At 33.9% G+C, this 14,059-nt stretch overlaps 1 protein-coding gene across 1 annotated transcript in view; it reads right to left on the bottom strand.

Moving 5' to 3' along the window:
- DNAH7 (dynein axonemal heavy chain 7) overlaps positions 1 to 14,059 on the bottom strand; it is a 110,679-nt gene that overhangs the window by 47,643 nt on the left and 48,977 nt on the right. The window contains exons 32-39 of the mRNA XM_074145819.1: positions 13,100 to 13,276; positions 12,670 to 12,801; positions 11,798 to 12,022; positions 10,205 to 10,402; positions 6,099 to 6,254; positions 4,504 to 4,672; positions 1,843 to 1,969; positions 798 to 1,017 (exon numbers count right to left, since the gene is read on the bottom strand). Coding sequence (XP_074001920.1) covers positions 798 to 1,017; positions 1,843 to 1,969; positions 4,504 to 4,672; positions 6,099 to 6,254; positions 10,205 to 10,402; positions 11,798 to 12,022; positions 12,670 to 12,801; positions 13,100 to 13,276 — 1,404 coding nt within the window. The remainder of the gene's footprint in view (positions 1 to 797; positions 1,018 to 1,842; positions 1,970 to 4,503; positions 4,673 to 6,098; positions 6,255 to 10,204; positions 10,403 to 11,797; positions 12,023 to 12,669; positions 12,802 to 13,099; positions 13,277 to 14,059) is intronic.

Here is a 14,059-nt window from a genome sequence, read left to right as displayed (position 1 = left end):
CAGTAATATTACTTCTGAATTAATGTGAAAATTCATACAGAAATACATATACACACACATGTACATATATAAATGTTATTACATAAATGCATAAAAGGCTGCTGCAAAGAGGAAGGGAACATGTTGGTCTTTCCACTACAGCTAGATGAGAAAAGTTAAGGGTTTGTATTTCTAAAAATAAAACTACAATTGGATCTTAGAAAAAGTTTTTAATGAAAAAGATACTGAAGAACATTAACAGATTGCCTGGAAGTCTAAATATCCTTCATCCTTAGAAAACTGTAAGAAATTTTTAGAAAAAATACTTCAAGAGTTACTGTTGTTCCTTTACTTATGTGATCCTGTTTTGGGGAAAGAAGATGGACTAAGAATCTTTTCTAAAGGAAGCCCAACAGTTAGAAATAATTAAAAAAGTAGGGAACAAATTTTAAATCACTCAAAATTTCCAGTAACCCCGGGCTACTTGCTGTTCCTCTTACTGTCGATTTGGGTTTTTTTGGAGGAAGGAGAGAAGAAATGGAGAGGACTGTGCAGGCATTCAAAACAGCAAACAGAGACTACATAATCACATGAAAGTGAAGGTAACAACAATCGATTTGTCTACTAAGATATGATTCATACTTTGAAAAAGTCTGATTTCCTCTGCCCATACAGTTCACAAAATTCTTTCTCATGAGTGTGATACCAATTCACAGCTATTAGCCAGTAGAACATGGCATTACAAAAAGATTAATACATAAATCCACATCTTTTTCTTAGTTATAATAAATATAATTTCTTAGTATTAGGTGATTTACCTCATGAACCCAGAGACGTTTTATCATTTCTGCAGATTCTATTGTTTCAGGCCTTGACAGGCAAACACCTTGAATAACACGTGAAAAGTCACGGAGATTGAACAAATAGTGAGATTTGGCTGGGGTAGGAAGCAGATTCTTCATAGCTTCTTTATATACATGCATGGTGCCATTAATAATTTGTGGAGTCAGTTCTACATATTGTGATGGAAATCTATAACTGACAAGTTATAAAAGGTGGTAAGAAAGGAATGATTTTCATAATCCTATCATACTAGCTTGTGAATTAATAAATAAAATTGTATATGTACACTGATTTACTTAGAAATTCAGGCCAATTTTTAAATTCTATGATCATACTTCCTCACAGGCAGTTTTACAAATTTTAGTTATCTCACTGGATTAACATTAAGTCCACAAATCAAATCTAGTAACTGTGGAACATACTGACAAATATGACTATGTTAGACAGCTAATTATATCCGTTCCCCCTCGTTTTTTAACAACAGCAACAGGGAAGTCAGGTCAAATAGCCCTTGCTGTCTTCTGGGACCTCTCTCCCTCAGAGGGAGCATCTTTTGGGGCTTAGCTTTTAGAATGGGTAGACAATAAAGTTGAAGTCCATTTCTATTATTGGAATTAAAAATTATGCAGTGGTAAAAGGCCAAACAAAGAGTAAGCCCTCTCAAACCACACAAAATTTAAGAGCAGTTTCCAGTTCTATTCTTTGAATAATAACTAGCCAAATTGTATTCTTATTTATTATACATCAAAGAATACTGTATTACTGAAATATCTCAACTAACTCAATTAGCCTCAGCTAATCTAAACTTCTGTTCGAGACTTCAGAACAAAAACTTTACCACTGGAGTATTTTAAGATGAGCCCTACTTATACGGAATAATGAATAACTCAAAAGGCACAGGATATAAAAGATTATAATTTCTTTTCAAAGGTAGCATCCTACAAACATATATTGGAGACTTCCTAGTACCATAATTTAAACACTGACTTTGATTTTTCCCAAAACATAGAGGTCACTTACCATACTGTTAGATGCCAGTCTAAGATTCTAGAAAATATTGTGTACATGGATTCATCATCAAACTCATTAATAGTAACTGTATTGAAGTGTCGCAAGAATCGTGGTGTTACTGGGTTTCGACCACCACCTAAATATTAGAAAGCATTAATACTAGAATTAACAGAAAAAAATTAAAATAAATCCATAAAAGCCTAGCATTTTTTTTCTAATATTCATCTTTGATTCAGCCAGCAGGCTCAGACTGAAAAGTACAACCCCTTGTCATAAACCTAATGAAAGCCATACACGCTTTAGTGTCAATCTGTTCTCCTGCAACCAACAGTCTGTAAAATAGAGATTTGACACTATTTTATTTATGCTTCTGTTATAAAAGAAAACTTCCATCATAAACTCCAAATCTATGTTCTCGATTTTCAAAGCATCCTAATGAAAGATACCTCTATAAGTAATACTGTATACTTTACTCAATTTCAATTTTATACCAGTTCTATAGTTAGTAGCTTTTATGACTAAATTGTGATTTGGATAATGAAGGTATATAAGGAAATAAGGAAATGTAAACCATAAATTTATTGGATACTTGCTCCTTCTGTTTGGAATTCAGAGTTAAGCTGCTGCACAGTGTAATCTACCTTCTTGTAACAGCAAATCAGAAAAAAATAGCTGAAAAGTGGTAAATCTATCATCCCTAACATCAAGAGCATAGCTAAGGGCAACCAAATTACCATGGTAAATTCTTTTAAAACACTTGACTATGTAGCTTAGGCATGACCCTGCAGTAATGAAACTAAAAGACACCTGGCCTGGAGCTGTCTCATATTCATCCACCTGAGACTGCAAGCATAACTAGCGATTGTCGATAGTTAACTATGCATGCATTGCTAGTATCTGCTGAGGAATCTCAGTATTTTGTGCTAAATAGGCCAGTTATTCATTCTACTTCCACCTACCCCAACTAAGGTCATCTCTCAGACACAGCACAGACAGTTTATGATGCTTCTTGAAGTTTATGTGTGCACTGATGGCAAAATTACACAAGCTATTGGGATATAAATATGAATTTTACCCAAAAGATAATCCTTTCCTAATATAAATTGTAAACCTAACTTTAAAAAAATTACTTTAAGTGTTCTTGAAATAGCTTTGTATTCACTTCAGTAGCACTATATACACGTAGAGATGTCAGATATTCATTTCTTATTAGAAGGGAAAAAAACAAACCAACCCACAGGCTGGAAAGGAGAATATAATCTTGTGAGTTCTGGAAGTAGCTCCCTGTAAAAAGATACCGAAATAAATTCTCCAGCCTAAAGGTGAATTGTGATATTTGACAGAAACATTTAGGACCATAACTTGTACATTTTGATCAGTCCATTTTTCACCATTCAACTAGAAGTGTACTGGAACAAAATTGGCTACAAACTTCTCCCAGAAAAGGAAAATTTGACCCAATTTCAAGAGTAGTTGAAAGTCACTTCTACACTATCACCCTAGAACAGGATCATAGCATGAAGGGATGCTTTACAGAAAAAGCACCTCCAAGATTTGGCTATTTCTGATGTTAAAAAACCCACACACATAAACCTAAAAAAAACCCCACAAACCAGAACACCCATCCAACCAAAAAAACAACCCGTGCAATTAAGTTATGCTATAATATAGTACAAGTCACAACTTCACCAAAGCTTTAGGAAAAATGAAGATGGAAACTTTTAACATTCCTTCACAGCTTCCTTCTGCTCAGTTACTCCACAGACTGATACTTAGATCAAGTGCTTTGAAGTGTGGATGAACACTGCCTCTAATTTAAAACTACTGCAAGAAGTAGTTTTGCTTCTTTAGGAAAACAGATAGGTGAAACAGCAGTAGACCCCTATCCCATGGGCGTGCATCACCATCACTAAATTATTATCAGCAGAGAAGCTCACTGGCACATTTGTGTGTACAAACAACTCTACAAAAGAAAGGAGAAAAGTCCAGGGAGGCTGGACTTGAAAAGAGAAGGAAAGCACCAATCACAGCCTGATTAAACACTGTAAATGTGCTCAGCTACAACAAACTTGTTAGGTGGTACGATAGAGACATGGTTGTGAACAATTCTGTGAAAAGAAATTCCTGCTCTACTGAAGGAAATGGATTGTATAGGTTGTATAAAGCAAACACAGCAACATCAAAAAGAACCATTAATTCCTCAATTTAACTGATAAAATATGCCAGAATCAATTTTTTAATTAAAGAGCTCATATAGTCAATGCGCATGCAGGCTAGCAGAAATACAATGACCTCTTTACATCATATGCTTTACTTCTTTCTTTTGGCCAAATAAAGTAAGGTTTATCTGCTTAAGAACATCACTTAGTGATATTTAGAAAAGTTTTGAAGAGAATAAAATTGACTGAAGGGTCTCATTAGAACAAAGGAATTCCATAAATAATTTGTAGATACATTCTTGTCTTCCTGAAAAGCAATATTTCTTCCTGGCAGGCTTGTGTAGTCTCTCTGCTATTCCTCAACCACTCTACTATGACTGCTGTTCATGTTTCCTACAAGGAAAGGGTTCCTTTAGCCATAAAGACCCAAATTATAAAACTATGCATCGATAAGCATTCCATCTCTGGAAACCAAACAAACTGGAAAAAGCATGTAAGACTCATCTCTTACCTGGTGGTCCCATTGCACACACAATCTGAATATCTACTAGTTTAATCATTGAGCAGTCTTTAAGATCATACCAATTCCAGTGATCTAACCACTGCCGTAGTAATTCAACAGGTGGTTGAGCACCATAGACCTCTCGTGCTGGCATATTAACATCATCTACAAATACAACCTGAAAAGAAAAACATAAAGGATTTTGCATTTATTTATTTTATTGAATATATGGCACCATCTCGCTTGATTCTGGCAACACTACACATCAATTCATCCCCATAAAAATTAATGGCAGTAATACACGTAAATTCATGTTCTTGAAAAGTGGCCCTAAACTCTTAATGGAGTTGATGCTGAGTTAAATAAAAATCAAACTTAAGAGAAGTAACTGTGCCACTCTAAAGCCGTTGCAAAACATACCTATAGAGGAAATACTGTGCTTCTCTTCTTATTTCTAAATGTATTTAATGAAAGAGGGTACACTAATACCTGCTATTTAAACCTTACTGTGCTACTTATATGGCTTGTCTTGGAAAAAAAGATAGAGCCAAGATGACCCACAAAAATCTCAAACTTCAGTGAGACTATGGTTTGAAATTTTCTTGACTACTACAGATTAAGACAAAATTTATCCCTTCGAAGTATCTTTACATTTTTCAGATTGGGCTAAAATACACCTTAAAAGAATAGCTTGGAGAGGGAGGCAGGGAAAGACCTTAAAACACTTTAACTTTAAATGGTACTTAAGGAACTTCTAAAATTAACACATTTTGCTCTTGATAACAAGCATATATTAGGTAATAGCTGGGAAATACTGAAAATAAAAAAAAAAACAAGGCCGCAAATACAAAAAGTCTATAGGCATCCTAAAAGTATGAATATTAAATCATACACATCTGTCACTGCATTTTAAACATAATAATTTTTAAATTTTCTTTAAAAGCTAATTTTTTCCTTAATCTGGGTTAAAAAAAAAAAAAAGATATAATGGAAATTCCTGAGATTTCAATTTTCAGTCTCATTGCATCTCTTCTAGACAGAGGAGAAAACTATTTACTCACTGTAGGAAAAAAAAGAAAGAGAGATCTACTCTAATATCCTTCTCAAGCTTCTGAGCACTCAAGAATTCTGTTGATCTTGAAGGGTTTGGTAAGCATCTGTGATAACAACATAGAAGATTCAAATCTCCTTTAATGCTTCCAAAATCATTGAACCATCCAGTTTGGAAGGAACCTTGGAGTTCTACTCCAACCTCATGCTCAAAGCTGATTTCATACCAGCAACAAGCTTACCCATACAGAACTCTTATCTCAATGATAATATCACAAAATACAGAGGGGGAGGTACGACAATACTGTTCACAGTTATTAATATCATATCATATATCCCATTTTCTTCTGTTGATTAAAACGGGATGCATACTACTGCAAGAAGGGAGAAAGAAGAGAATCACGACATCTAAATTAGAAGAATTAGAACTCTGACAGTTTATTTCAAATTGAGCATCCTTTCTTAATATCACCTGTGATCAGCTGAGAAAATAATGCATTTACATATTTTTTTGCATTTAAACACTTATTTAGATATTGAAATATATCAGTTACCATTCTTTTCCCAAGAGGAGGTCCAAAAATTCCCCTTCTCCTTTTGTCCAGCTTGGACATTATAATATTCTGAGTCTGAGCTGCTGTAGTTTGGGCTGAAAAGTTAATAAGCAGTGGCTTGTAGACTTCTTTATTCAAATTTTTTAAAAGAAAATTCTGGAAGGATGGTGAAGATGAGAAAGTTAAATTATATACATAGATAAACAAATTTTATAGCACTTTAGCAAACAGCAAACATATTTTTGTACCATTTTCATTTCATTTAAAATGACAAAGTAGTAATTTATCTCTAAGAGAACTCTTATAATCGTATTTCATCAGATAAACCAATATTCTTGGATATTCAAAAGATAATAAACTTAATTCATCAGAGGAAAACTTCTACCTCTAATATAGACATTTTCACATCTCAAAAAAAATAATCTCCCTGTGTATTATAGAAATTCAGTATGTTAACATTTTGCACACACGATACTTCATAGTACTAATTAGAGTTGATATATATTGCCTGTACTAATCCACACCCAAATATGCAAAAGTATCCACAGATCTAAATATTTATGCCTAGTTTTGAAGAGTTTCCAGGAGTATTTCCTTTAAAGGGCATAGAAAGAATATCTAAAGATCAAGTATCTTTAAATATAAAGAAAGTATCTAAAGATACTACCATCAAGATTGGTAGTATTTTATATTCTAACTACCTTCCAGAGTCCTTTATGGTAGCTGCAATTTAACCTCTGGAGGAAATCTGGATTAAAGTCAGTATTTCAAGAAAGACTGAATGGGACTCATTTCTTACCCACATGTGAGTAAAACGACAGGGGGAAGATACCCTTCCACTCTTTCTCTAATAATAATGACTCTAATGACTAGACTAATATCTGTCAACAGCTGTTGGGACCTTCCAGACCATAGAGTTTTTTCAGCAGAAAAAAAGTTTAATCTCTATCCTTGAAGGACCTGAGCTGCTGCACATAAATATAACAACTTAAGAAAACTATGAGAAATGTGACTCAATGGCCATATTTCTTTTACTCCTTTGATCAATTCTGAACTCCCAAGAAATATCATTCATAATTATCAGCCCAGAAATGAACTGGGCAGTAGAAACTAGTCATATTCTTCATTATAAACAAACGTTTTACTTATACTTTATTATTTTTCTGACATCAATATCACAGGAGCAGTCTTTTATGAACAGATCTCCGTCCAGCCTTAATATTTATTTGCTTCAAAATTATTTCAGAAAAGTAACTTAAAATGCAAGTTAAATAATCCTCAGTCAGTAACTTCACAGTTAATTTTTATCATGCAAAAGGACAGAAAGATAACAGATTCAAGACCATGAAGCCAATTTTATTTTAGCTGCTTACATAACTTTCAAGTTTTGCTTCCTCTGCAAAACAATTGAGTGTATACAGGCTTCATGCTGATTGGACTGGAGCAATCAACAGAAGCAAAATCTACTACAAAAAGACATACTGGAGGAAAAAAGAACAAAAAAAATCAATTTTGTGCTGCTCACAGGACAGGTTCTTCTTTCTTTCTTATGATTTATTTCGACAATCTCATTAGCTAAAAATGCAATAATGGCTTTGCCATATCTCCACTCACACATCCTGTTTTTGCCTCAAAAGTATACCTTCCCAAGGCTCTAGATGGAAACCAGTGAAAAATGACGAATTTAGAAATTTCTGTAAGTGAACCTCAACAGCATGAAAATTCTATTGGCACAGTTCCATTGCCTGTCAGGCTTTTATAGTCTCCCAGAAAGATTGATGACATCAGGATTTAACCCATAGTATCTGTCAGATCTGACTGAAGAATTAAAATTTATCTAAAATTTTTAATCTAGACCATTAGAATAATTTTCTATTACCCATATTGTTATTTTAATAACCACATGACAAAATTAAAATGAACAAAGCATCGCTTGGTGACTGAAGATGAAAAAAGGAAATACTCTATCCCAAAATCACGACTCAATTATTTCAAAAGGATAACAAAATCTGCTTCCAATTATACAATTTGACTTATCCCTTCAGACAGAAAACATGTAGACATGGAAAAGATAAAAAAACCCCAAATTTATCTTGATTTCTTATTCAATTTCCTGAAGTTAGAATGCTTTTTACAAGATTGTTATTCCTTTTGATTAGAATTTCACAAGCTCTGAGAAATATATTGCATTTGGCTGTACTAAGTCATTACTTGCATCAAACGTTTTTATTACATACTATCATGTGTTTTGACTATCATTAGGCTCAGAACTAAGTATATCTTGACTCCTTCAACATAAAACTGCACACTGGTGACAAAAAAAAGCTGCCAATGATTTGTTTTCTCTTCAGTGATCACTGCTTATCTTACTTATTGAACAGAATTCAAATCATATTCAAAGACAAAATTTTCTGGCAAGCTTTTCTGTGGTATACACAGAGACATAGAGACAAAGAAAGGTAATGGGCAAAATATTATTCAGTTAGATATCTAACTTCAGATAACAACAATTTGATTTTTTAAGAACTTCTGCAAATCAGAATCCGTAGATTCAGATCAGCACTCCAGAGAGAAACAACACAATAACACAGTAATTGCCTGTGAAAAGTTTGACTTGGATGACTTGTCTGCTGTTATATAGGACTCCTGACACTGACAGGGACAGAATCCATCCCCTAAAGCTGCTGTTTCCCTGAACTTACTGCAAGTTTTTGAAGCTCTGCAAGTGGAGCAGAGGTTCTACATAAAAGTATTTTTTCTTATTTAAAAGTGTAAATAGACTAATATTCATAGCGGTAAGACCAGAATCCTACAGCAGTGGGGAAAAAGTGTATGATCACGCAATTCAAGAGTTTATCATAATGAACGCACAAGAGACGTCAAATTATTGTGTTAGGTAGAATATATTAGCTTCTGAACTCTCTATTTCACTACCTTAATAGTACTTTTAATGTATTGCGTCTGTCATATATAGAAATATGCATTATATTAGTCTAGGTAAGATGGCTGATACAAGATACCAATGTATAACATAACCTCTTTAAATACTAAACCATTGTTGACATTGCCACTTCCTAGAAAGACGCAAGTTGAAACAGCTGTTTATATACTGAAAAAAAAAATATCCTCTTTTTCCTTTCTACAGGAAGATTGTATCAAGCTAAAAAATCCTAAAACTAGATCAAGTATTAGTGCTGTGCCAAGATCATTTTCTTTCAGAAATAACAGAAACTGTGTCCTGCCAAAAGCTAAAGTCAAAAGAGATTGTCATTATTATTTGTACTTCTTTTTCATTTTCTCTTAAAGACAAGGATAAGATGAGTAAGGAATATCTGGCATTCTATAAAACAGAACACACCATTGTTTTGATTTAAAATTTATTTCTCTTGAAATCAGCAGCTGCTTTTCATTGTAATGACCAGATATAGCTAACTGGTTATCTGAAGAAAACTGCCTGGGAAGATCTCGAGTAGCCAATTCCCCATCCCACTATAGTCTTTTTCTCTAAAGAATTGTTTGGTAAGACTACTATTAATTTTTTGCCTTCACATTTCTTTCAGTGGGAAAATTCTTGTTCTTCTGTATTTTCCAGCGCGTGGAATTGCCATAATAGCATCAGACTAGAAAAAGTTATCTACAAAACTTTTCCACAGTAATAGCAGCACACATTTTTGATGCTTCTAACTCTAGGACATATGCATTTCCTTTCTTGTTGTTTTGAGCAATCCTGAGTGGATGTCTTATTAAATGGTTTAGTTTTTTGTGCATCAGTGTCTCTCTGGACTATCCCAATTACATCTATAATAACAATGCAAAGTAAATCAGTACAGGAACCAAAGTGAATACTCCTCCTCGGGTTAACGGCTTATTCCAGTGGATATCTGGGTGCTTCTTAACAACTTTGTCTGGAAATTCATAGAAGAAAAAAAAAAATATCCCAAACCACCAACTTTTGCTACACAACTGCATTTTTAGTTGCCCATAATTTCATTTCATAATATCCAACAATTCATATCTCACTTTCCTTTTTAAAAAAATGTTACCAAATTATTCCTCATCTTACCCCTTAATAAAAGGGGTCTAATGTCACTATTAAAAGTACTTACAGTAATATAGGTACTTTTTCCAGTTCCTGTTGGGCCCACAAATATAGAAGGTTTTTGATGCACTGTCAACAATTCCATCAATGCCATGTATCGAACAGTGTCCAGAGTTGGTACAATTATCTCATTAAACATCATATCTTGAGGTATAGGAGGAGCTGATTTGAGTGTTTCCACCCAGGGTTCCCAAATTCCTGCTCCCTATTTTGATGTACAAGAAAGTCATATATTTGTAATAAACAGGAAAAAACAGCATAGAACCAATGAAAAATGACTTCACAGATGCGGTTATCAACCATTTTTTCAAAAGGATTAAAAAATAATGGCATAGGTTTGTTTCAGAATGCAGTGCTTTCAATTGAGAGTATTTAAAAAGAAACATAATGCCTTTGCCTGAAGCACGCAACTACTGATAGACAAGGACTTTATCTTACCTTTTATACCTGTATGCATACTATATATATATATAATGGGAAAACATATATATGTACATTGTATATAGTATAAAAATATGTAATAAATAGGAAACTACTGTATAAATTTAATGACTAAAATTAAAAAAGCATAGTCAGCCTTTTCACAGATTCTCATTCATAACAAATACCTCCAAACTATGGAATTTGAGGGCAGATTAATTTTTGTGCTGAAGCTCCCCAGCAAAATTTTCTCTTTTTGACCAGCCTACTAGAAGAGTCTTAAAAGATGTCAAACTCTTTAGCAGTAAATTAATACAAGGAGATTTTAAAAAAACTGTAAATAGCCCTGAAACAACTATATATTCGATCCTATAAAAAATAATAATAATCTATCTTGAGATAAAAGTCATATGAAATTCCTAGAGATTGCTCTCTCCTTAAGTCTTTCTTAGAGGGGGCGTATTCCCACCTCTTAACACAAAAACCCCTTTTACTGGAAGAACATGTTTTTATGTATTATTATCGGAAGATATGAAGCCTTTACTGCTGATTGAAATCTCAGCCACTTTCCTTGGCAAGACATAGGAGTCATGCATGAGCTGTAATCTAGACAAAAGTAATTCTCACTGTACCGCAACAGGACTTCACAGGAACGACAAACTCAAAAAAAGAGGTACATTTATTTTACCTTGGAGTCTCTGGAGCATACCAGATCCAGTGTGTGAAGTCATCTTCTCCACTGGGAGAGATGCATCACAATCCCAGGAAAAGGGGCAGAGGAGGCAGAGAAGTAGCCTACTATGGTAATGAAAGAGTTATGACATGAAGCATATCAAGTGCTTCCTCAACCTAAGGGAAGTGCTGAAATGCAAAATAAAATAATCTTGCAAGAAATCAAGAATAAAAAAACAACGGGAAAAAAAAAGTGGTTGAGATTTCCTGTAAACTTGTTTTGCCACAACAGGCAATTATTCTGGTAGCCAAAAAGACAGACTTTGGTACAGCCAAGTCCCAGCCAGAACACTAGACCATCACTAGGCTTGCAAGGGTGGATGTCTGGCTAGTCAGTGATAAAAGAAGCAGGCAGAAGAAACAAATTTACAATAACAATACATACCTTGTAGCATTCATAAAAGATTACTTCAAAATGGAACTACACATCTTATTTTGCAGTCCTTACCTGCTTGACAAACCGATAATCATAAATTGTTCCTTCTGTTGGAAATGGGACTGTGAAAGCTTTTGAAGGCTGTTGATCAATACTGCTCAACAATTTGTATCGTTCTCTTGTCTCCTCACTAATTGGTCCATTAAGCATTTCCCGTACAACTTTGTCAAATTTCAGTCGATCATCTTCCTTACAGCTAGCTCCTACAGACCATATCAGTGAAAACAAAAAAATACCCTACAGTTGGAAAAAAACCAAAATATAACTTCAGTACCTGCATATGACAAAGTTTTTATTCATTAAAGTCAAAGAAATCTTTGCCACAAATTACAGTAGAATTACATTGGATCAACTTGATTTTATGTATGGAACCACGTTGCTGGTAAAATAGAACACCATTTATGTTAAGTATCAGCATCTGATCGCCTTTGTTGTGCAGAAAAATGCCTGACCTGCTCAGCACAGAGCTGTTATTTTGATAAAGTTCAAGCATAGACTGCTTTTTATTCCAGAAAAATTTAGATTACCTGTTATTCAAAGGCCCATCTCATACAGAGATGGCTATGCCTGTTAACAGGACTTCACTTGAATTGTAATCCTTAGATAGCATTGATCTAACTAGTAGTAAACCGAGATGCCAGCAGCTGGAAAATCATATACAATTTCAGGTGGTTTGTATAAAATTCATTAAATTTATATCAAGACATCAAAGATGTCAGACTCAACTACACATCAATTATAAAGAAGGTAATAGTATTTTCCTCAATGGACATTACAAAATATGTATTCTAATTATGAAAAATAGGTTTTATTGCTTGTTAAGTCCATTTCACTAAAGCCTAGGTTTTGAATTCCCTCTTCTGTATGTTAAACAAACAGCCTACCTCAAGCCAAGATAAAATGTCGTGGTCACTCATAGCTTTAACTTTGGCTTCATCAGCAAATTCATCCATCATGCAGTCCATCAGATTCATTAGTGAACGAACTAGGTTTGTATCTGAAGTAGGAGACAGTTCCTGGAAAGAAAGAAAGAAGTACTCTCAGTTGCAGGTGTGTTTTACTCCCTGAAAAGAGACTGCTAAGATGGTGAGGTTTTTTTCCTCACTGTGAAGATTAAAAAAAAAGTAGGATAAATATGTCTAAAATACATTCACAAGCAAGTTAAACAATACACACAGAAACCTTGCTCACAGCCTTCAACTTAACAGCTGTTTTTTAAAAATAATAAATTAATATGGTCCAAATAAAGAATTTGTTCCTTTGGCACCTGGAAGGAAATACCCTTTAGTTTCTCAGGAAAGTTCTTTATCCCACCTTTGTGTGTTTCCTGATAAACTCAAGACAGAGTGGAATCATTCTGTCAAACAGGCCTATTATAAATTCTTTATGCACAGAGCTGATTCCTGAATGGATTGTATTTAGCCAAGACATCATTAATGGTCTCCAGCCTAACAAATGGGGCTCCATATAGACCATACCGCACCTTGAAACCTAAAAATAAAGAAACAAACAGGTGCATGTTATTTTATGCAATCTCCAAAGGTTTTTTTCCTATCTAAAAGAACTTAAAATAACATCCAGTGTTATAGCATAGAGCTTCTGGGATTATTAGAAGCTGGTATAAAGTTTGCAGTGGGGTTATGTGAACCCCAAGACAGACGAGTTTCAAACCTAGTTTTGTTTTTTCAGCCAACAGGAGACAATGTCAATACCAGATTTTTCTCTTAAATTGAATTAGTTCCCAACATTAATTTCACAAAAGATAATAAACTACTAGAGTGCCTAACATTTGATTTTTAATTAATTTTTATGTAATTTTTAAGTAAAAATTCCTTCCCAGTATGACTATGCAGATATTTTGTTCTGTTTATATTATTATCTGAACCTCTATTCATATTCAAGAGAAAATTTTTGCATTCTACAAAATGCCATCAGAAAAAATAAGCATGACAGATACAGGCAGGTGCCAGAAATGCAGCGATTGTTGATTTTATCAGAATTTGTCTGGGAGATTAAAGATTTGCACATGAATGATTTTACTTTTCTTGTCAGGCACTTGTAAGGGATGGACTCTGAACAGTTACTGGGTCTTCTGCAATGTAATTTACATTACACATGTAAATATGTAATTTTTCACATCATACTGTAAGCTTAAGAAAAATTTAAACAAGAAAACCAAGCTATAACGTTCTTTATTTTAAATATATATCAAAGAAATACAAACTGATAATTACTATTCTCAGTTAAGTCTGTTTTTTTTTAAAAATTAGAATA

The sequence above is a fragment of the Numenius arquata genome, chromosome 3, assembly GCF_964106895.1.
Source record: "Numenius arquata chromosome 3, bNumArq3.hap1.1, whole genome shotgun sequence".
In the NCBI taxonomy this organism is placed as follows: domain Eukaryota; kingdom Metazoa; phylum Chordata; class Aves; order Charadriiformes; family Scolopacidae; genus Numenius; species Numenius arquata.
The sequence above is the reverse complement of the archived record's forward strand: the minus strand, read 5'-3'. Positions and strand labels throughout refer to the sequence as shown.